This window comes from Lagenorhynchus albirostris, chromosome 9 (assembly GCF_949774975.1).
Source record: "Lagenorhynchus albirostris chromosome 9, mLagAlb1.1, whole genome shotgun sequence".
In the NCBI taxonomy this organism is placed as follows: domain Eukaryota; kingdom Metazoa; phylum Chordata; class Mammalia; order Artiodactyla; family Delphinidae; genus Lagenorhynchus; species Lagenorhynchus albirostris.
In genome coordinates, this window is record NC_083103.1 from 1,228,764 (window position 1) to 1,250,169 (window position 21,406).

Consider the following 21,406-nt stretch of genomic DNA (forward strand, 5'->3'; position numbering starts at 1 on the left):
TGTCCTACAGCCCTGCAGAGCTCTGCCAGCTCCCAGCTCGAGTTTCAGGTGCAGAGAACACCGGGCACGTGTTCACGACTCTCGTAATTCTGGAAGGCGCTTGCTGAGGGCTCAGCTCTGGGGTGCAGTCCCCGGGCCCCCTGGGGCCAGGTGACAGACACAGCCCTGCTGGCAGAGAAGGCACCAGGATAGCGACAAATGTCACATCAGCCAGACCCCTACACCTGCAGGGGGTGGGTTCCAAGGAGTCGTCCAGAGTTACCCATTCCTGAAGAATCTGCCCACCACCAAGTGTTCACAAACTCCTATTCATCCCTCAAACCCCCCTGGCTGTGCAGCTGCTTCTGACCACTCCCGCCTACCCCCACCAAACAGGCCAGACCAGCCAGGAAGCCACTGTGGCCTGAGGGGATTCCTAACTTCAATCCCTGCAACCCCAGGACTCCAGGCTGGCCTGCTCTAGCATCGGCACGGCTCACACACAGAGATACGGCTTCCAGGGGCTGGTGAGGAGGCCCAGATGAGAGGTAGGCTGCCCAGGTGGCACCAGCCCCATCAGGCCTCTTTCCTAGGCCGGAATCATGTGTGCAGGGGGATCAGGGAACACTGCGGGGCCCCACTGCTGGTGGAACATCTTCCAAGGAAACATGGAGGACACTCACCTGGACCTGAAAACCATGCCTCTATGAAGGTACTCACATAAGAAGCCCTGTGCTGTGCCCCACCCTGCCGATCACTGCTCCAGGCCCCCATACAAGCCAGTCCCCCACCAGTGGCGTCTTGGCCACGAGGCTGGGCAGGGGGCGAAAGTCTTGGGGTCTGGGTCTGTGAGCCAGGCCCGGGGCAACCCCAGAGGTGCACCCCAGGGTAGCTGGGTCAGCCCTCCCTCTGAAGTGACAGCAGGGCATCTGCCACACCAGCTCCTTCCCCACCACCCTCCCCACCAAGCACAAAACACGCCGACACACAGTAAGAGGCCTAGACGGATTTTATTTTCATGCCAACTTCGCTCCCGGCAACTCAAGAAGGGGGCAGCCGCAGGGAAGGCCGGCACCAGCCCCCTCCCCTCCTACCCCATCCCCAGGCCAGAGAACACCCTCAATGTCCTCCACAACGGAGTCAAGCCCCAGGATGACCCCACCGAGGCCTCACAGGACTAGCTTTTGTCCCTTGCCACCCCTGCCAGCTCCTTCCAGCTCATCCTAAGGCCTCAGCTGGCCCCTTCCTTGCCGGGTCTAGGGCAGACGGGTGGGGGCCGCAGTGCAGGGCGCCGGGCCCCAAGCTGCAGGGAGGGGCGACTGAGAGGCAGCCTGGCGCTGGGCGGCACCGGGTGGCCAGGCCCCCAGGTGCAGGCTGGGGAGGGAACTACCCCGGGGCTGGGGGTCCTAGGATGCACAGCGCCCAGCGAGCTGGGTCTTCCAGGTTAGAGAATGGAGCCTCTGCACCACAGCCACCCACTGGCTCCGCCCCCCACCCGCCCCTCCAGGAGACAGACAGACAGACGGACGAGCAGGCAGCTTTTCCGAAACCAGGGAGGGGGAAACCACAGAAGGGAACCCGGGCGGCCTCCAGAGAGCTGTGCTGTGAGTGCGAGTGCGAGTGTGAGTGTGAGTGTGTGGCGGGGTGGGGTGGCCGGGAGGGCAGGGGTGAGGCCTTCTCCTCCTCGACCCTCCTCCGGACTCTGCCAGCGGGCGGGGAGCCAGCTATGGCCTGGCAGCCTCGGCCAGGCCCACCCGGTTCTGGTCCCGGTCGAACACGGCGTAGTAGCGGCCGATGAACACGTCGCCCAGGATCCAGAGCGGCCCGCCGGGCGGGGGGATGTCCATGCCCATGAAGCCGCTTAGGCACATGGTCCTCCCAGCCTGCGACACCTGGGACGGCCAACGGAGGTCAGCACCCAGGCCGCGCCCTTGGGTGTGCTCCGCCCCACGCCCCCAGCCCCCAGCTCACCTTGAGCGTGTAGTCCTCCGGGGACAGCGTGTAGTCTTTAGCCCCCAGCTTCACGGTGACCTTGGGCAGGCTGGACACCTTCTCGCAGGGGATCATGTACTAAGGGGGGACGAGGAGACGCTGCATGTGCGGGGGGAGGGGCACGGCGGCCCGGGGTGCCCGTCCTCCCCACCCGGCCCCGCCGCCTGCTCACCTCGCCCTGGATCAGCGGCACGGCCCCAATGGCTTTCTGCAGCTCCCGCACCTCCTCCACGGGGCCCACGATGAGGGAGGTGCCCGTGTCCACGATGGCCTCACAGCCCCCCTTACACAAGGTCAGGCTGCTGCCCACATCTACCCTGCAGCGGAGGTGGTGTGAGTCCCCTCCCAGGGCCACCTGGAGACCCCGCCCCCACTGCAGGACTCAGCCCAAGCAGAGTTGGGTGGGAGGGGAGGGGAGGGGAGGCGGCTGGAGAAGCCAAGAGCAGGGTTAACAGTCCCCTAGGCAGCCTGTGGACGAGGGGACACTGGCTGGAGCCCGGGTACGAGAGCTCGGCTGGGCACCAGAAGGTGGCCAGAGCACCTAGGGCTGGCGGGACACAGGGTCCAGGCCCACCCTGCCCGGCCCCCCTCCACCGCAACAAGGCCCTGCTGAGTGCGAGGCCGGGGGCGGGGTCCCCACAAGCCACGCCCCCTGGGGAGCCAAGGGAGGGGCCCCACCTAGTACTCACTGGTCCATGTGGACCTGCCAGTAGGCCATGCGTGTGACGTTGTGGTAGATGAGCGAGCCCTTGTAGTACTTGGGGTCGGTGCCGCCCAGCATCAGCTCACCCCCGGGCTGTGCATTTGGGTCCCTGGGGGGGAAGGAGGGAGGGAGTCTGCTGCCCTGCCCACCCCTGCACCAGGCGTCCAGCCCGAGGACTGGGTGGACAGGCACAGGCTGGGACCAGGTCAGAAGTCAGGAATGGGAGGATCGATCTCAGCAGGTGCCCCAGAGCAGGACTCTTCCTGGGCGGGCAGGGGTGGAAGTATCCAGAAGGGGGGAGGGGCTGTGATCCTACAACCAGTGTGGACCGCAGGCCAAGCCCCATCCTGAGCAGAAGAGATCCTGCTTGGGCCTCTGGGCTCCTGGTCTGCCAGCTGAGGACGGCCAGGGTCAGGCCAGCAGGCAGACGGGAACATGAATGCTAACAGCTCCAGGAGCAGGGACCTTACCTGCCTGGAAGAAAAACCAAGGGCTTCCAGGAGGTGCCGGCAACCCTGAGAGAAGCTGAGCCAGCCGTTCCTGCCCCAGGCCCTTTGCACCTACCTGCTGCTCCCGAGGATGACCTCCATCCAGATCCTTCCATGACTCGCTCCCCCTTCAGATCTCAGCTTTTGACTCTCCCCACCTCTTATTTACACTTATATTAATGCTCTGAGCTCAGCGCGTCTGCCCGGCTGTGCCCAGCACGCAGAGCGCCTTGCTGAGCTCGTCCTTCCGCCACCACTGTGGCCTCCACCTCCTGTCACCTCCAAAACCCACTGTGTGGAGAGCAGATCTCACCTCCAGTGCCCCTCCGCACCCTCAGCCCTGCCCTTGCTAGCCCACTTCCTGCCTCAGCCCATCACCCGGGGAGTCATAGCGCTGGGCCACCCGTCCCCAGTGCCAGGCCCGGCCAATCTCCCGGGTCCACTGCACCTCGTCTGCCTCCCCTGGACCCAAGAACTCAGGGGGAACGGCCCCACTGTTCACCTGCACCCCAGCATCTAGCAGGTGGCCTGGCCCCAAGCAGCTGCTGAGTATTTGCCACTGACCTAGCAAAGGACAGAAGGCAGTTCCCACAGAGGCCAGGCCGAGGGCTCTGGGCTGGAATTCCGCCAGTAATGCCCGGGGTCAGACCCCGGGGGGGGCACGTAGGGCTCGGTGACCATGAGCAGAGCTCAGGGCAGCGGCCACCCGGCCCACGCCCTGCCGCAGCCTCACCCTCAGCACAGCTGCATCCCCCTCCCGTCTGGGCTCCCTCTCGAGGCCCGCAGCACTGTCGTCCTGGGAAGAGGCCGGGAACTGGAAGAGTGAGACCCCTCCCCAAGGACCCCCTCCCCAGCAGCACCCCCGGGGAGGCCTCCCACATGACATCGCCCCAAGCCCTCCCCGAGGTCACCCCCGCAGAAAAACCCTGGCCCTCTTGCCTCCAGAACTCCTGTCACAGATTGAGGCTCGTGGCCTGGTCCCCTGTGGGCCGAAAATGACCCGGGGGCTAAGACCACATCTGCCCATCACCAGGCCCGGGAATGGTGGGCAGACTGACGTGGGGGGGAACCCTGCGAAGACCCCGGCCCAGCTCTGGCTCTCCAAGATCCCAGACCCCGGTGAGACACAGCCTTCTGGAGGGGCTGCCTGTCCGTCTGTGAGAGGGCGCCAACCCATCCTGCAGTCGGAGGTCAGGAGCTGTGACCCAGCGCCTGGCCGGGGGCCACGGGAAGGGCCAGCATGACAGGGACTCGCCCTAACCCACCTGTTCAGGTAGAAGGAGAAGATGTTCTTGTCCACCAGCTTCTGCTGCATCAGGTTGTCAAAGACAGGCACCACGCTGTTCACGGAGATGCGGGGGTAGGCCATGCCCAGGATGCCGTCAAACTTGGCTGCGATGAAGGTGATGCCCGGCTGCTTGGTGGCCTCCCCGAAGGTCTGCCTCTCCACCTTGATGCTGCCCAGGCTCGACAGCCCTGATTTGCAGGGCACCTGAGGGCCACGGCGGCGGGGAGGAGTCAGTGGGCCACGTGGCCCGCCAAGCCCAACGCTGGACCCTGGGCAGCCCATCACCTCCCGTCCCTGCGAGGGCAGCCACGGCTACAAAGCCCAGCTCAGTCGGTGCCTGTCAGGTAGCCCACAGGAGACTCAAGAAGGGCAGAGGACCCAGAAGAAAGGGCTGGCAACCCCGGCCGGACACAGGTGGGGACAACAGGGGTGCGGGGCCCACACCCTGCCAGGAATATTTCAAGGATAGATGCAAACGGAGGGAGGAGGGAGGGTGGGGTTGTGAGCTCAGGCTTTCCCACCCACAGCTCTCCCTTCTGGCCTGTTCCTGCCCTTGGGGAACCCGTGACCCGACCCAGGACTCAAGGCCACACAGCCCCCCCGCCCCACCCCTGCCCCCCCCGCCCCCGCCACCAGGAGCTGCAGATAAAGACAGCACAGGATGTGGGAAGAAATGGCTGTTTGGGGCTGAACCTAGGAGGGGAACGTGCTGGGTGACATCCCATCTCAGGCCCAGAGAGAACGTGGCGGAGGGACCCCTGCAGATAAACCTGGGCAGGCAGATAAGGAGGGGGAGGGGTGGCCCACAGGGAACCACAGTGCCCCTGCCCCTCCCCCCACGCCTCTGCCATTCCCCCATCCAAGTACTGCAGTACGCGGCCTTCCCGGGGCTGGGGGCTGCGAGGGGACCATCTTCTGCTTTGTTCCTCTTCCTCTACAAGTCCCAACCCGGGCCCCTCCTGTGGCCTGGCCCCAGCAGCTCCACCCCAGAGCTCGTGAGAGGCGCAGGGGCACGGGCAGAGCCCACAAGGGCCCCTCAGCCCTCCCCGGGGCAGGTGGGCACATCCTGCAGGCGCCCCCTGCCCCCCAGCAACCCCGGCTGCTGCCCACTCCCGCCCAGCATCCTCTGCAGGTGCCCCTCTGCCAGCACCTCCAGCTGCAAGGAACCCCGGCCATGCCTGACCCCATCACCCAACGGCATCTCAAAGCCAACACGTCAGCACGGGACCCCATCTTCCCACTGGCTCTTCCACCCAGCTCTGTGGTCAGGGGCCTCACCACTAATCACCCACGGGGGTCCTGGTCCCAGAGCCCTGACCGGCGCTCTTACCCCTGTGCCTCAATGGCTCTCTGCCCACTTCCCCTTCCGATCTCCCAGCTGTCACCCAGCCCGCACGCGCGACCACGTCCACCCCGTCCCCGTCCCACTACCACTTCCTCACCACCAAGCACACTGAGCTGCCCCACCTCTGGGCCTTTGCTCAAGCTGAACCCCCAGGCCCCTCGCTCAGCTGACCACTGCTCGCCTCCCGAACTAAAGAGCTCCTCTGGGGAGCTGGCTCAGACCCCTGCCCTGGGGTTGAGGGCAAACCCCCTCCATGGGGAGTGGCCCAGAGACGGACTCACCGACACGGTGTCCTGGCTCAGGTACCCGGACAGGCTGCCTGAGCCGTAGTGGATGTCGAAGGATGTGCCGTTCTTCACGTACGTGCTGGACTTGCCACTGTTGTACTTGTGGTGGGTCCCTGCACCGGCCGGGAGCCCGTCAGGCTGCCCGCCGGGCCACGACCAGACCCGCTGGGCACCCCCGCCGCCTGCTGCAGCCCGTCCACCAACCACCCTCCCAACTCGCTCCATCCTTGGCTCCCACGGTCCCAGCCCAGATGCAAGCAAGGGTGGAGACCCCAGGGAGGAAAGCCTGTCTGGTGTGGCCGAGAGGTGGGAGCTGCGAGCTGCCCACAAGTGCCAGGACAGGGCCACCAGAGGTCTGCGCCTGCCCACCGCTACGCCCCAGGACTGAGGAGGTGGGCCGAGGCTGGACAGCTGAGCCCCAGCGCCCGCGGGGACAGCGCATGCGGGAGAGGGATGGAGGGCTGCATGCCCCTCCCCAGGGCCGCTACCCTCCTGCGTCCATGGCAGGCAGGGGCTGGGCCCGGCCCTCGGTCTCCCTCTGGCCACCAGGGAGAGGCGTGGGACAGGCTGACTTACAGCAGGCGATGTCCAGCAGCTTGCAGTGGATAGACGGGACCCACAGATTGGAAGAGCCGGTGTCGAAGACCACCGTGAAGCACTGCGGGGGCGTCCCGATGCCGATCTCCCCATAGTACTGGGCCTGGGTGGGAGGTAGGGTCTGTCAGGGCTAGGGCAAGGGGCACCCTCACCTCCCCACGGGGCCCAGAGAAGGCCCGGGCCAGGGGAGGGGCCCAGGGTCAGATCTGCTGCCTCGGCTGCCCACCCCCACCTGCCCCCCCGAGCCCTCGGTCCTGGTACCCATGGGCACTTCGGGTTCCAGGGCCCCTGGGGGCCACCCCGCCCCTGCCTGCATGTGAGCTGGGGGACGACCACCCCATGTGAAAGACCCAAAGCCAGCAGTGGAGTCAGTGTCGCGAGAGGGTTGAAACGCCTGCCTGAAGACCCTGTGATTCACGGGTCCAGGGCCCCAGGAGGGAAGACCTCCTCCCAGCGTGAGGGTCAAGTCAGGGCCTGACTCTGGGGCCTCAGGTTCCACGGGGCCAAGCCTGGAGGGCCCCCAGGCAGAGGGACTCAGGTGGCCGAGGGTGCAGGCTGAATCCCTCACTGCCAGCCATGCTGCCTTCACTGCTCTGGGCCTCAGTGTTCCCACCTGCATACAGGGCAGCAGAGGCTGCCCCGGGGGAGGAGGCCCAGGTGCTGACCAAGGGCTCAGGTGAGCATGAAGGGGGCACGTGACCCTTGGAGCCTCCCAGGGAAACCCCGTCTTTGGCCCTCTGGCAGGTCAGAGGACGTGGGCGTTTTTGTCTGGAGTCATCTGGGCCTTGCCTCCCGGGCACTCCCTTCCCCAGGGAGGGAGGGAGGCTGGGCCACCAGTTGCTGCAGGATTCTGGCTCCAACCCCTCCAGTCACCTCTTGCCGGCCACTTCGGCAGCCGCTGACTCATGACCCGACAGAAGTGGCCAGACTTGGGGGAGGGGGGGGACGGGGGTCAGAGAATGACTCAGCAAATCTCCGTTGTGTGTGTGTGTGTGTGTGTGTGTGTGTATGTGTGTGTGTGAATGTATGTGTATGTGTGTGTATGCGTGTGTCCGCGCGTGTGTATGTGTGTGCACATGTGTATGTATGTGTGTGAATGTGAATATGTGTATATGTCTGTGTGTGTGTGTGTGTATGTGTGCGTGCGTGCGTGTGTGTGCGTGCGCGCATGCGCGCTGTGGGGACGGCACCAGGAACTGGTCCGTCAGGCCCCAGGCAGACGGCCCCTCTGACCAGCCTGATCACATGCCTGTGAGGCCACAGCTTCCTGGCACGGCTGGGGCTCCAACCAGGCAGGACAGAGGGCAAGGCCACCCATCCCAACCCTAAGTGGACCAGAGGATGGATGGCAGCAAGGAGCTGGCTCCCCAAGACCCCGGGGGCGGGGGGCGCAAAGAGGATGTCACCTGGGCAGCCCCAGAGGTACCAGGCTGGGGCCCAGGACCTGGCCCCAGCTTGCTGTTTGGCTTCCAGAATGTTCCACGTCTGAGCCTGTTTCCCCCTCAACGGGCAGTGGGCATAAGGGCTGGCCGCTGACCGAAGAGGAAGGTAGGGCCCAGGGACTGGGCCACAGGTTGCCCCAGGCCTTCCAGCAGAATGGGCAAGAGCACAGAAGCTCCAGGGCAGTCAGTGCCGCCTGGGCACACAGGCGATCCAAGCTCAGGGACCCCCAGGCCCCCACCCACAGACTCTCGGGCAGTCCTGGGCCCGATCCTGGGCTCCTCCGTGCCGTGCCCAGCGCCCTCATCCGTAGGGGCTGACACAGCTCCCCCCAGGCTGACCGCCAGGATGAAGACGCCGGCCCAGCTCTGAGCTGACGGGGGCGGTACGTGGGGGAGACGCCAGGGAGGTGCCAGGGCCGCGCAAGTCAACCCTCTCAGCCCCCCGGGACGAGGACCAGGGCGGGCAGGGGAGCTGGGGAGGATGCGGGAGGTCAGAGCCCTCAGTCTGGAGGGGGTTGCGGGCAACGGCCATGGCGAAGGGCATGGCTCAGAAGCCCCTCCCCCATACCATGCAGCTGAAGCCCCCAAAACCACTGGGGCTGAGAACACGAGTATTTCACCCAAATCTGCGCTGGCTCGCAGAACTTGTCTTAAGAGCCAGCCCCTGTCTACAACTGTGTCCGTAGTCAACCCGCTCCCCCAGCCCCTGGTCGCAACCCCCCCGCCCCCACCAAAACTCACATCCATGTAGTTCTTGAGAATCTCAGGAATGGGCCCCTGGGTCACAGTGGGCACCCCCTGGGAGTATTTTGAAATGGGGCCCTTGGCGATCAGGTCTTCCATGGGGCCCCCCATTTCCGACATGGTCCGGCGGATGGATGTGAACTTGTGCAGTGGAATCCTGTCAAGACAGGGGTCCGGGCTCGTCAGGGCTGGCTGGCTGCCACCCCACCTGGAGGCTCCCACACCCACATCCAAGCTGGAGGCCCAACCGCCCCCCCAGACACCTGCACCCCACTGTCCCTACTCTGGGCCCGTTCTGGTCTCTTCTGACCAGTGCGGGCTATGAGGGTGTCGGTGGTCACCTGTCACGTCTGCCCAAAGCCCTCCGCGGAGTCCCATTTGCCTGGCCCTCTGGCCAAACCCGCCACTCTCCACGCAGACCCCACGTTGAGATGGTCCCAGTTTACCCATCTGAGTTATGGGGTGGCCACCTCCTGCCTGTCAGATGGGACTTCCAGGTCACCCCCTCCGAGAAGCCCTCCTTGCCCACCCCCCAGTCCCCCTCACATGACCCCGTTTCCTTGCAGTCCTCACCCCAGGCCACACTGAGCCCAGCGGCTCTCTCCCCACACAGGCCGAAGAGGGGCAAGGTTGGCGCCTGGACCCTGGAGGCGGGGGCTTCCAGGCCTGCCTTCCTCCACGCAAGCCCCAGTGCCCCGCCTGGAGCACCCTTCCCAGCACACACGCCAGCCTGGGTGGCCCACCCAGCAGGAGGGAGCACAGTGAGGGGCCCTTCTCCATCCCCAGCTCCCCAGGGGTCTGAACCCACCCCAGGAGGTGGGAGAGGAGAGCCACCGGACCAAACAGAGCTACTGGATGAAATGTCTTCCCAGCTCTGGGGACCTTCGAGTTCAAGGTCACAGCTGGCTCTTCCTCGCAGGCCAAGGGCGTGCTCCAGGAAGATGGGCCTTTCACCTCTTGCCCAAGACCAGAGAGACTGGAAAAGCCTGAGGTTCTTGCCTGGGGGGAGGGAGGGACACGCCCTCCAGCAACTAAGGAAACAGGTGCCTGCGGTCCCATAGGATTGCGAGATATGAAGGGCTGGGGTTCAGCTGCCCCAAGAGGCCCCAGGCTTCCTTCCCCACTGCCGTCCACCCCCGGGGTAGGGCCTGGGGCTGAGGCCAGAGCAGGCTCAAGCCTGCAGGAGCTCCGCCACAACTGCTCCAGCTGGGACTACTCGCCCCCAGGCCACAGCGCACAAAGGCGCCCACTCAAGAGCCCACACAAGCCAGCCCTTCGGCAAGGCTCTGTCCGCTCTGGCCCCAGCCAGCTCCTGCAGCCCTGAGACCTCACCCACCTGCCCACAGGCAAAGGCCCACAACAGAGGTGGAAGCATGCCTGCCCCAGCCGAGCACAAAGGCCCCGCGGGGGGTGGGGGGGCAAGGGTGGGGGCAGGAAGGGGTGGGCGCACCGCACCCCTCCCCTGCTGGGCGAGCAGGCTGCCTTGCGAGGCCGGGAGGGTGGGGGACCCTCCGCCTAGCTGACACAGCACGGCACAGCCTGGACCAGGCCCGACAGTCCGTGGAGTCACTGGGCCCAGTGGAGCCCCCCAGGCCTGAGGAGGGCATGGTCCTCACTGGGGGCGGCTGGTGTTGCTGCGACAAAGCCCCAGCCCCAGGGTGGGGGGAGCCGCCCACAGCCTGGTGCTGGCTGGGCCGTTCTCCCAGACCCACTCCTTAGGCCGACTCCCTCTGGACTCCGGGACGTGTGGGTCTCCTGGTGTCCAGAGGGTCTCCCAGCCGGCCCAGGACCTATGGTAAGATCTCATGGGACACACCAGGTGGGACCACAACCAGTTCACATCTAGTAAAGGGGACCCCAGGCAGGAAAATGACTTGCCCAGGCTCAGCGGGCTCCTGGGCCTACCCCTCGGTTTCCCGACTTCCACCCGAGAGCGGGCCCTGAGTACAGGCTCCCACCCTACCTGTCCTGGGGACGCTGGGTCGGCTCCCAGTCACAGCCGCCCTCCCTCCTGCTTCCTCCGGTCCCCCCAAGGCCGACCCCATGGTGGTAGAGAGGAAGGGTCGCGGGGCTGACGGGGGCTCTGGGCGAGCCCCGCACCTGCAGAGGTCCCCCCGCCCCGACCGAGGGTGGACCCTGCAGTAGTCCGCGGGGGCGGCAGAGCCGCATGCCGCGCGAGGCGCTCAGGCGGTGCCCGGGAGTCACCGGGGCGCGCGAGCTGCGGGGCTCACCTGACGAGCGCGGCGGCGGGCGCGGCCAGCAGGCCGAGGGCGAGCAGCAGCAGCAGGCAGGGGGTCTGCATGGCGGCGGCGACCCGGTCGGAGCGGACACTCCGAGAGGTCGCGCGCTTATAGCCGGGATGACGGCGCAAGTCGGGACGGGTCAGCTGACTGGCTTGTTTGCACCCCGGCTGATCACGTGGGCCGCCGGCGGCGGCGCGGGGGCGGGGCCGGGGCGGGGCCGGGGCGGGGCGACCCCGGGCTCGGAACAGACTCTCCGGCTCGGGCCCGCGCACGGCGGGCGGGGATGCGCTCGCCGCCCGTCCCAGTCGGGCCCTGCCCTGACCCCCCGAGAATTACCGAGACCCGGCCGGGGCAGAAGGGGACGGGGCCTGGGACCACCCCCTGGACACCTTAGCCGGGTGACGTCCCCGGAGCCGCGGGTCCTTCCCCGCCCCAGGCGCGCGGTTGTGCAGGGCGCCCTGCTCCATCCTCCCCCTCCCCCTGCTCCCTCCAGGGGCGCCCCTGTCCCTCCCACTCTTCCTTCACCCTGGGAATCTCCCAGGTACCCCCTCTGGAAGCTCCAGCCACCCTCATCCTCCCTCTCCAGGTGTCCACAGCCCTCCCACCCCCCAGTACCCCTCCCCAGAGCAGCACCTGGCCTGGCCCTGCCCGGGTCACCCTGGGCCCTCCTTCCTGTGTAACCCGGCACCTCACCGTCCCCACCAGGCCCCAAATCTCAAAGGATGCTGTGGCGGGGGGAGGGGGCGGGAAGGGAGGGAGGTCTCGGCCGCAGGTACTCCCGATCAGTTTTTACGGGCCTCAGGGGTAGGAGAGCCCCTTGCTCTGGCCAGTGCTCAGCCCTGACTGAAGCCACAGTGACCTGGTCAGCAACCATTCCTTCCTGCCCAGCCTGCTCCCCAAGGAGAGGGCCAGCTCCATCCCTCCACCCTCAGTCCCAGCCAGAGGAGGAAAGAATTTGGACAGGTCATTTCAGAGAACGTCATGTCAAGAAGGAAATTAAGCAGGAGAATGTGCTAGGAAGTGACCGCTGTGGGGGGCGGGCCTCCCTGAGGAGGTGACATTTGTGCAGGATGTGAACAGTGAGGAACCTTCACAAGGGGACTTGCCCAGGGCACTTTTTCGTGAGTGGTCCTCCCAGCTCCCCCACTTAAAGGGGGGCAAACAGGTTCTGTGGCTCACAGAGGCAGGGTTAGAATTCCCGTCTTTTCTGTAACCACTAAATAAACCAGAACCCTGACCTCGGCCACCATCACAGCCTCCACGCTGGTCAGCCTGATGGCTACAGGTGAGTGACCCCCGCCTCGCCCTACCTCCGTACCCAGCCATCACATAAATACTGGGTTCCCTGCTGTGGTTCTAGATGTGAGGACTGAAGCCGGGAGCAAAGCAGGCACACATCCTTGCCCTCGGAATCTGGCCCCGCGCCCTCGGGTCCAAGGCTGTCCTCCGTGCAGGCCCAGAAGTGGGGCCCTTGCACCAGGCGTTATCCCCTCCCTCCCGGCAGGCCAGTATCTTGGAGAGGTCAGCCAAGTCCTGGGTGGGCTGGAGTCTGCCATACAGTGGAAGGGGTCCCAGCTGGTGTCTCCTGGGTCACCGTGCTGGTCCTGATGTCTGGTGGGGACATGATAGCGTGTACCTGTGGTGCTCAGAGACAGACGTCTGAGAAAACACACGTTCAGAGTGTCCTACCTGCTGCTTCTTCAGAGGCATTTCTGAGGCCCCTGGGGGGTCTGGGCAGGAGGCAGCGTGGGTGATCGGAGGGGCCAGAAGCTTGACACGGCAGCCAGTTGTGTCTGGCCCGAGCTGGTGGGAGCCAAGCTGACATCCTTGGTTTTCCCTGAAGGCGGCAGGGGGCTGCTGAGAAGGGACCCTCTGCTGGCCCAAAGGGTGGAGAGGCCCTCACCCACTGCGGAGGCCGTCTGTCCATTTATTACAGAGCAGAGATGCTCTCTGTGCTGGTCCCCAGCCCAACCCTTGATGCTCCAGGAGGGAGAGCCCAGGCCCAGATGTGTGTGTGGAGGGGGGGTGTCCTGCCCAGGTGAGTCGAGAAGAGTAGCCCCTTCTGGGGGCTCCTCCCTTTGACCTCCACCTCCCTTTGACCTCCGCTCGGCATCTCGTGGGTCAGGCCCTCTGGGACCCTGTGCATCCGTTTTCCCCTCCCAACATGTGACTGTGGGGCACCAGCCGCATGCCAGGCGAGCTCTGGGCGCCGTGGAAATCATGGGAACAAAACAGGATCCCTGCCTTTGTGGAGTTTATACTCCAGGCAGGGGAGACAGAAGATAAAAAGGCTGCTCACACAGGTCACTGTAAGGAGATGATGAAGGGAAAGTCGGGGCAGGGGAGGGACGGCAAGTGACAGGAAGCGGGTGTTGCAATTGGAGAAGCCTCGTGCAAGCACGTTAAGTCAGCTGAGCACAGGCAGAGGGGGCGGAAGAGATGAGATCAGGGGTCAGAGCGGAGCTTCCCTGCCAGGTCACTCGGACGTCCAGCCACCGAGAGGACCCCGGGTGGGATGAGCTGAGGGTTCTGAGCACCACACGCTGGCCGCCCTGCAGAGCAAGGCGAGGGAGGAAGGGCGACCGTAGACGAGCTTGCAGGCTGGGGCCACCATCCACGTGGGGGCTGAGGTGGCCTGTACTGGGGCGGTGGCCAAGGAGGCTGTGAGAAGCAGCTAGATTCGGGATGCACTTTTGAGGCAGAGCCTGTGGGCTATGCTGATGGAGCGGGGAAATGGTGTGCAGTGGAGGGATTAACACTGACGCAGGTGTGTGCACAGTGGCCAGAAGGATGGCAGTTAGCGGCCAAGATGGGGACGGATGCGGGAGGAGGGACGGGGAGGGAGACGGGGAGCTCCGTTTCAGATGTTTGTGACATTGGCATGATGCCCGGGGGACATGCAGTGGCGCTGCTGAGTGGCTGCAGCTACTGGGCTTGGGAGTTGAGGCGAGAGATCCAAGCTGAGACAGAAACTTGAGCGTCATCAATACTCAGCACTTTCTAAACGGTGAGATCAGATGCTAGGAGAGTTGCCTGGGGGCTCCCAGCTTTATGTGGTTAGAGAATTGAGGGGGAACCAGCAAAGGAGACAGCAGGAGCAGCTGGGGACAGGAGGAGTGCCCAAGGAGGGTTGTGGCCCGCCTATGGGCCAGGGGCAGGATGGGACTCTGCACCGACCACGGGACTTAGTGACTTGGCCTGGAGGAGAGCAGTTTCACTGAAGTGGCCGCAGTGATGTTTAAGAGAGAGCAGCTCTTGTAAAGACCCGGTGATCGAGACAGTGTGGTGTTGATGCAAAGACAGGCAAATAGATGGGGGAGCTGAACGAAGGAGAGCCCTGCACTCCTGCAGTGGGGAAGGCTCTCTTCTCAATGGACGTGCAGCGGGATGGGAGGGCCTCGATCCCTCCCTCACACCACTCACAGCTGTCAAAATCCCAGGTGGGTTAGGAAGATGGTCAATTCCTTAGGTCAGTTAGATCCACGGTAAATGCATCAGGGGGAAAACAACAAAGGAGGCCGCCTTCATGATCTTGAAACCAACAAAGATTTGTGTTTTAAATAGGAAATGCACAAACCCCACCAAATCTGTGAAAAAGACAGACAGGATTAGGAGAACGAGAAGAGAAGGAGAATGAGAAGAGAAGGCATCCAAAATACGTGGAAACTCTTGAAACCCAACAGTCGGCAAGTGCGCAGGATCAGACGCCCCAGCAAAGGAGACGTCCAGAGGACAGAGAAGCCCGTGGAGAGACATTCACGTCAGCAGGGAAACGCACGTTAAAATGGCAACCGGAGGGACTTCCCTGGTGGTCCAGTGGTTAAGAATCCGCCTTCAGATGCAGGGGTCAGGTTCAATCTCTGGTCCGGGAACTAAGATCTCACACGCCGCGACTAAGCCCATGTGCGCTAGAGCCCACGCGCCACAACTAGAGAGAAACCCATGCGCTGCCACTAAGACCCGATGCAGCCAAATAAATAAATTAATTTAAAAAACCAAACAGAAAGCCGTCAACCAGATACCTCTACACACCATCAGAGCGGCCAAAACCTGGACACTGACGGCACCAGGTACCGGTGAGGGTGTGAAACAGCGGGAACCCGTATCCATCACTGGTGGGAACGCAGATGGTGCCGTCATTTTAAAGGAAGACGGTTTGGTGGTTTCTTAAAAACTAAACCTGCTCTTACTATATGATCCAGCAGCTGCGCTCCTTGGTATTTACACAGAGGAGCTAAAAACTTCTGTCCACACAAAACCCCGCACACAGATGTTTATAGCAGCTTTTTGCGTAATTGCCAAATCTGGAAACAACCAAAATGCCCTTCGGTAGGTGGATGGATCGATACACTGTGGTCCATCCAGACAATGGAATATTGTTCAGCGCTAAAGAGAAATGAGCTATCAAGCCACGAAAAGACGCAGAGGAAACATAGAGGCATATCTGTAAGTGAAAGGAGATAATCTGAAAAGGCCACACACTCTTGTGATTCCAACTGTATGACATTCTGGAAAAGGCAAAATCATGGAGACAGTAAAAGAATCAGTAGTAAAAGAACCGGGGGTTGGAGGAGGGGAGGAGCGGAGGAGAGGAGGAGGGTCAATGGGCAGACTCAGTAGAGCCATTATTACAGCAGTTAAGAGACTCTGCGTACGATGCTTCAAGTGTAGATACAGGACATGATGGGTTTCTCAAAACCCATAGAATGTACAACACAAGGAGTGAACCTTAATGTCCCTCCTTGTGACATTAATGTTAATAACAATGTATCAATATCAATAATGTATAATAATAATGTATCAATACTGGCTCATTGATTTTAGCAAATGTATCACTAATGCAAGATGTTAATAATAGTGGACACGTGTGTGTGTGTGCGTGTGTGTGTGTGTGCGTGTGTGTGGGGGAGGTGAGTTTATGGGAACTCTGTACTCTCTGCAATTTTTCTGTGTATGTAAAACTGTTCTAAAAAATAAAGTATTAATAGAAAAAAGGGCATCAATCTCTCTCAGGGGAAAAGTGATAAATTAGTCTATATCAAGATTGATAACTTCGGTTTCTCAAAAAACACCGTGTTAAGAGAGTGAAGAGGCAAAGCCACAGAGAGGGAAAAACCGTTTTCATTGCACAAATCTGACGAGCAACTAGCATCTGAAATATAAAAGGAGCAGCAAACCCATAAAAAGGCAAAACCTAACAGAGCAACGCAAACCAGGAGAATGATTTGCTAGACGCTTCGCACATAGGCACAGGGAACCAGGGGCCCAAGAGGCGGGAAAAGTGCTTATCTTCCTTTGTCATCAGGAAGGTGCCAGTCAGATCCCAGGTAGGGACCTTACACACCCCCCAGAGTGGCTCCAGTGGAAACACCGGATTAGCTAAGCGTGGCTGAGACGTGGGGCAGACGGACGTGCCAGGGAACGGGGACCGGCCCTTGGAGGGCCATGTAATCCCGTCCACTGGAGCTGGTCCCCAGCTGTCCTGGTCAGCGGTGCACATCCTGGCTATCGAGGCAGGTGGAGAACGTGACACCATAGCCCCACGAGGAAAGCCCCGCGGCCCGTGGAAGCTTCGTCCCCGAGACTGGAGGGGGTGGGCGCCCCACGGCACAGCTACACGCCCGGGGGCCACACAGCCTGCAGGGCGAACGGTAACCACAGGCCACGCGGTGGACCCTGCAGATGCGGGGTGGGGCTGCGGCAGGGCCCCTGGTCCTGCTGTCCTCACCTCCCTCCCATCAGTTTGCAAGGTGAAGGGTGGGGGCTGCAGACGGGCAGTGGGCTCTCTCTGCCCTGGTCTCCCTGCCCCAGGTTCGGGTCTGGCCCGAGGCTTGGATCCCCCAGCCCTGTGTGAAGCTCTGAGCCTGCTGCTCCCTGGCGCCTGGAGGGAAGGAGGGATGAGGCCCCTGTGAGCCCAGCAGCTGAGAGGGACGGTGAAGGGCAGAGTGGGCAAGGTGCTCCCGGATGCAGCCAGAAGTGGTTTGTCACCAGGTCCTCCCTTAGGTGGGTGGAGGTGCGGCTGGGCTGCTGGGTCACGCCTCTCCCTGTTCTCACTGCCCCGCCCACCTCTAGGGCCTGAGTCACCCTGCCCTCAGGCCCCCAGAGCTGGGCCACCCTGGCCCCAGGAGGAAGGGGAGGGTGCAGCCCCTGGGGCCCCAGCCATAGGCTCCGGCTAGTAGTGCTGCCGGAGGGAGGGAATTAGCTTCAGATCCGCTGATCTTGGACAGGGACCCACTGGTGGGGGAAGGGTGGGAGCTGTGAGTGGTTGGCAAAGTTAGGGCAGAGGAGGGGGTACCCGGGCACAGGTGGAGGATGGGGGGGTACATGCTTGGGCACAGGTACAGGATCAAGGGGGGTCCATGCCCAGGCACAGGTGGAGGATGTGGGGGGGTCCATGCCCAGGCACAGGTGGAGGATGGGGGGGGTCCATGCCCAGGCACAGGTGGAGGATGGGGGGGTCCATGCCCAGGCACAGGTGGAGGATGGGGGGGGTCCATGCCCAGGCACAGGTAGAGGATCAAGGGGGGTCCATGCCCAGGCACGGGTGGAGGATGGGGGGGTCCATGCCCAGGCACAGGTGGAGGATGGGGGGGTCCATGCCCGGGAACAGGTGGAGGATGGGTGGGTCCATGCCCAGGCACGGGTGGAGGATGGAGGGGGGTCCATGCCCAGGCACAGGTGGAGGATGGGGGGGGGTCCATGCCCAGGCACAGGTAGAGGATCAAGGGGGGTCCATGCCCAGGCACAGGTAGAGGATCAAGGGGGGTCCATGCCCAGGCACAGGTGGAGGATGGGGGTGGGTCCATGCCCAGGCACAGGTGGAGGATGGGGGGGTCCATGCCCAGGCACAGGTGGAGGATGGGGGTGGGTCCATGCCCAGGAACAGGTGGAGGATGGGGGGGGTCCATGCCCAGGCACAGGTGGAGGATGGGGGGGGGTCCATGCCCAGGCACAGGTGGAGGATGGGGGGGTCCATGCCCAGGCACAGGTGGAGGATGGGGGGGGTCCATGCCCAGGCACAGGTGGAGGATGGGGGGGGTCCATGCCCAGGCACAGGTGGAGGATGGGGGGGGGTCCATGCCCAGGCACAGGTAGAGGATCAAGGGGGGTCCATGCCCAGGCACAGGTGGAGGATGGGGGGGGGTCCATGCCCAGGAACAGGTGGAGGATGGGGGGGGTCCATGCCCAGGCACAGGTGGAGGATGGGGGGGGTCCAGGCACAAGTGGAGGATGGGGGGGGTCCAGGCACAGGTGGAGGATGGGGGGGTCCATGCCCAGGCACAGGTGGAGGATGGGGGGGTCCATGCCCAGGCACAGGTGGAGGATGGGGGTGGGTCCATGCCCAGGCACAGGTGGAGGATGGGGGGGTCCATGCCCAGGCACAGGTGGAGGATGGGGGTGGGTCCATGCCCAGGAACAGGTGGAGGATGGGGGGGGTCCATGCCCAGGCACAGGTGGAGGATGGGGGGGGGTCCATGCCCAGGCACAGGTGGAGGATGGGGGGGTCCATGCCCAGGCACAGGTGGAGGATGGGGGGGGTCCATGCCCAGGCACAGGTGGAGGATGGGGGGGGTCCATGCCCAGGCACAGGTGGAGGATGGGGGGGGGTCCATGCCCAGGCACAGGTAGAGGATCAAGGGGGGTCCATGCCCAGGCACAGGTGGAGGATGGGGGGGGGTCCATGCCCAGGAACAGGTGGAGGATGGGGGGGGTCCATGCCCAGGCACAGGTGGAGGATGGGGGGGGTCCAGGCACAAGTGGAGGATGGGGGGGGTCCAGGCACAGGTGGAGGATGGGGGGGTCCATGCCCAGGCACAGGTGGAGGATGGGGGGGTCCATGCCCAGGCACAGGTGGAGGATGTGGGGGGCGGTCCATTCCCAGGCACAGGTGGAGGATGGGGGGGTCCATGCCCAGGAACAGGTGGAGGATGGGGAGGGTCCATGCCCAGGAACAGGTGGAGGATGGGGGGGGGTCCATGCCCAGGCACAGGTGGAGGATGGGGGGGTACATGCTTGGGCACAGGTGGAGGATGGGGGCGTCCATGCCCAGGCACGGGTGGAGGATGGGTGGGTCCATGCCCAGGCACGGGTGGAGGATGGGGGGGTCCATGCCCAGGCACGGGTGGAGGATGGGGGTGGGTCCATGCCCAGGAACAGGTGGAGGATGGGGGGGGGTCCATGCCCAGGCACAGGTGGAGGACGGGGGGGGTCCATGCCCAGGCACAGGTGGAGGATGGGGGGGTACATGCTTGGGCACAGGTGGAGGTTGGGTGGGTCCATGCCCAGGCACGGGTGGAGGATGGGGGGGTCCATGCCCAGGCACAGTTGGAGGATGGGGGGTCCATGCCCAGGCATGGGTGGAGGATGGGTGGGTCCATGCTTGGGCACAGGTGGAGGATGGGGGGGTCCATGCCCAGGTGGAGGATGGCGGGGGTCCATGCCCAGGCACAGGTGGAGGAAGGGGGGGTCCATGCCCAGGTGGAGGATGGGGGGGGTCCATGCCCGGGCACAGGTGGAGGATGGGGGGGGTCCATGCCCAGGCACGGGTGGAGGATGGGTGGGTACATGCTTGGGCACAGGTGCTCACATTCACCCCTGGTCCAGGGCCTAGGAATCCTGGGTGCCCTGCAGGGCAGGGAGCTGGCATGGCTGAAGTGCTCTCGTCCACCCTGACGCCTGGACAGGGTCATTCAGTGCCTCCTTCCCTGGCCTCTGCCCCCTGCACCTTAGTCCAGTTCTCCGCACGACGGGGAGAAACAGCTTCCAGGGCCCACAGTGGCTAAACGTTACCCTGTGAGTCCCCTCCCAGTGGGCTCCTGCTACGGCCCGCACCCCAGCCATGAGCATCCCCCAGTTCTGAGCCCAGCACGGGGCCTGGTTCTAGACCAGCAAGGAGCTGTGGGTGAGGCCTGGCTGCATAGGCAGGTGTCTTGGGGTGTCCAGATGGGCCCGTGCTACCAAGGATCGTGTGTGCGTGAACGCTGGTTGGTTGACTGTGCTGAGCTTTGCGAAGTCCCAGCTTCTGAGATGGAGACAATACCCAGTGGTCTCGCAGGGCCTCAGTCCAGGCACTGGTGAAAAGGAGACCAGGGTCCCAGTGGCTCACAAGCCCTCTGGAGCAGGCATCCGAGCCCCAAGGGTTGAGCCCTGAGCCATGGCCTTCCTCCATCATGGTTTCTCTGGGGAGGTGGGATGGGGCGGGGGCTGGTAGCCACATGGGGCCCGTGGGACCCCAGGAGCCAACATGTTAGGGACCTGCCTGGGCAGAGTGCAGAGCCTGCTGTGGCCGGCGTCTGGAGTGATGGCGTGCTGACTCACCTCCTCCGTGTCCCCCCCGACCCCGTTTGGTCAGGGACCCCTCCCCTCGTTCTCTAACAGAACCCACCTCACTCCCAGGTGCCAGCCTCTGAGCTGCACGCTGGGAACAAACAAGACAGAAGCAGACCTGTCTTCCTGGGGCAGCTAGACCCAAACCAAGTCCTCAAGCAGTGCATGGCCTGGTCACAGGCTAAGGCTGGTACTGAGAGGATGGCTGCAGTAAGGTGGCGACCACCATATGCCCTCCTGAACGGTGAATGGGAGCTGGACCGGGACAATGTGGGCCGCGGGTTGCGGGGGAAGAGGGCCTTTGGAGCTTGGGGAGCAGCATGTGCAAGGAGCCTGGGTGGGGGGCTTCCCTGGTGGCGCAGTGGTTAAGAATCCACCTGCCAGTGCACGGGACATGGGCTCGAGCCCTGGTCCAGGAGGATCCCACATGCCGCGGAGCAACTAAGCCCACGAGCCACAACTACTGAGCCCGTGAGCCACAACTACTGAGCCCACGAGCCACAACTACTGAGCCCGTGAGCCACAACTACTGAGCCCACGAGCCACAACTACTGAGCCCGTGAGCCACAACTACTGAGCCCACGAGCCACAACTGAGCCCGTGAGCCACAACTACTGAGCCCACGAGCCACAACTACTGAGCCCGTGAGCCACAACTACTGAGCCTGCACTCTACAGCCCGCAAGCCACAACTACTGAGCCCGTGAGCCACAACTACTGAGCCTGCACTCTACAGCCTGCGACCCACAACTACTGAGCCTGCAAGCCACAACTACTGAGCCCATGAGCCACAACTACTGAAGCCCGTGCGCCTAGAGCCCGTGCTCCACAACAAGAGAAGCCTCCACAGTGAGAAGCCCACGTACCGCAACTAAGAGTAGCCCCCGCTCGCCACAACTAGAGAAAAGCCCGCACGCAGTAGCAAAGACCCAACATAGCGGTGGTGGGGGGGGAAAGCCTGGGTGGGATGGA

At 63.6% G+C, this 21,406-nt stretch overlaps 1 protein-coding gene across 1 annotated transcript; it reads right to left on the bottom strand.

Moving 5' to 3' along the window:
• Positions 1–970: 970 nt before the first annotated feature.
• CTSD (cathepsin D) lies at positions 971–11,259 on the bottom strand. The gene is made up of 9 exons (XM_060158187.1): positions 11,097–11,259; positions 8,863–9,022; positions 6,659–6,782; positions 6,077–6,195; positions 4,428–4,654; positions 2,661–2,783; positions 2,144–2,288; positions 1,951–2,049; positions 971–1,871 (listed from the first exon to the last, which is right to left on the bottom strand). The coding sequence occupies exons 1-9, from the start codon at positions 11,165–11,167 to the stop codon at positions 1,704–1,706; spliced, it is 1,236 nt and encodes a 411-aa protein (XP_060014170.1). The 5' UTR covers positions 11,168–11,259; the 3' UTR covers positions 971–1,703.
• Positions 11,260–21,406: the final 10,147 nt, after the last annotated feature.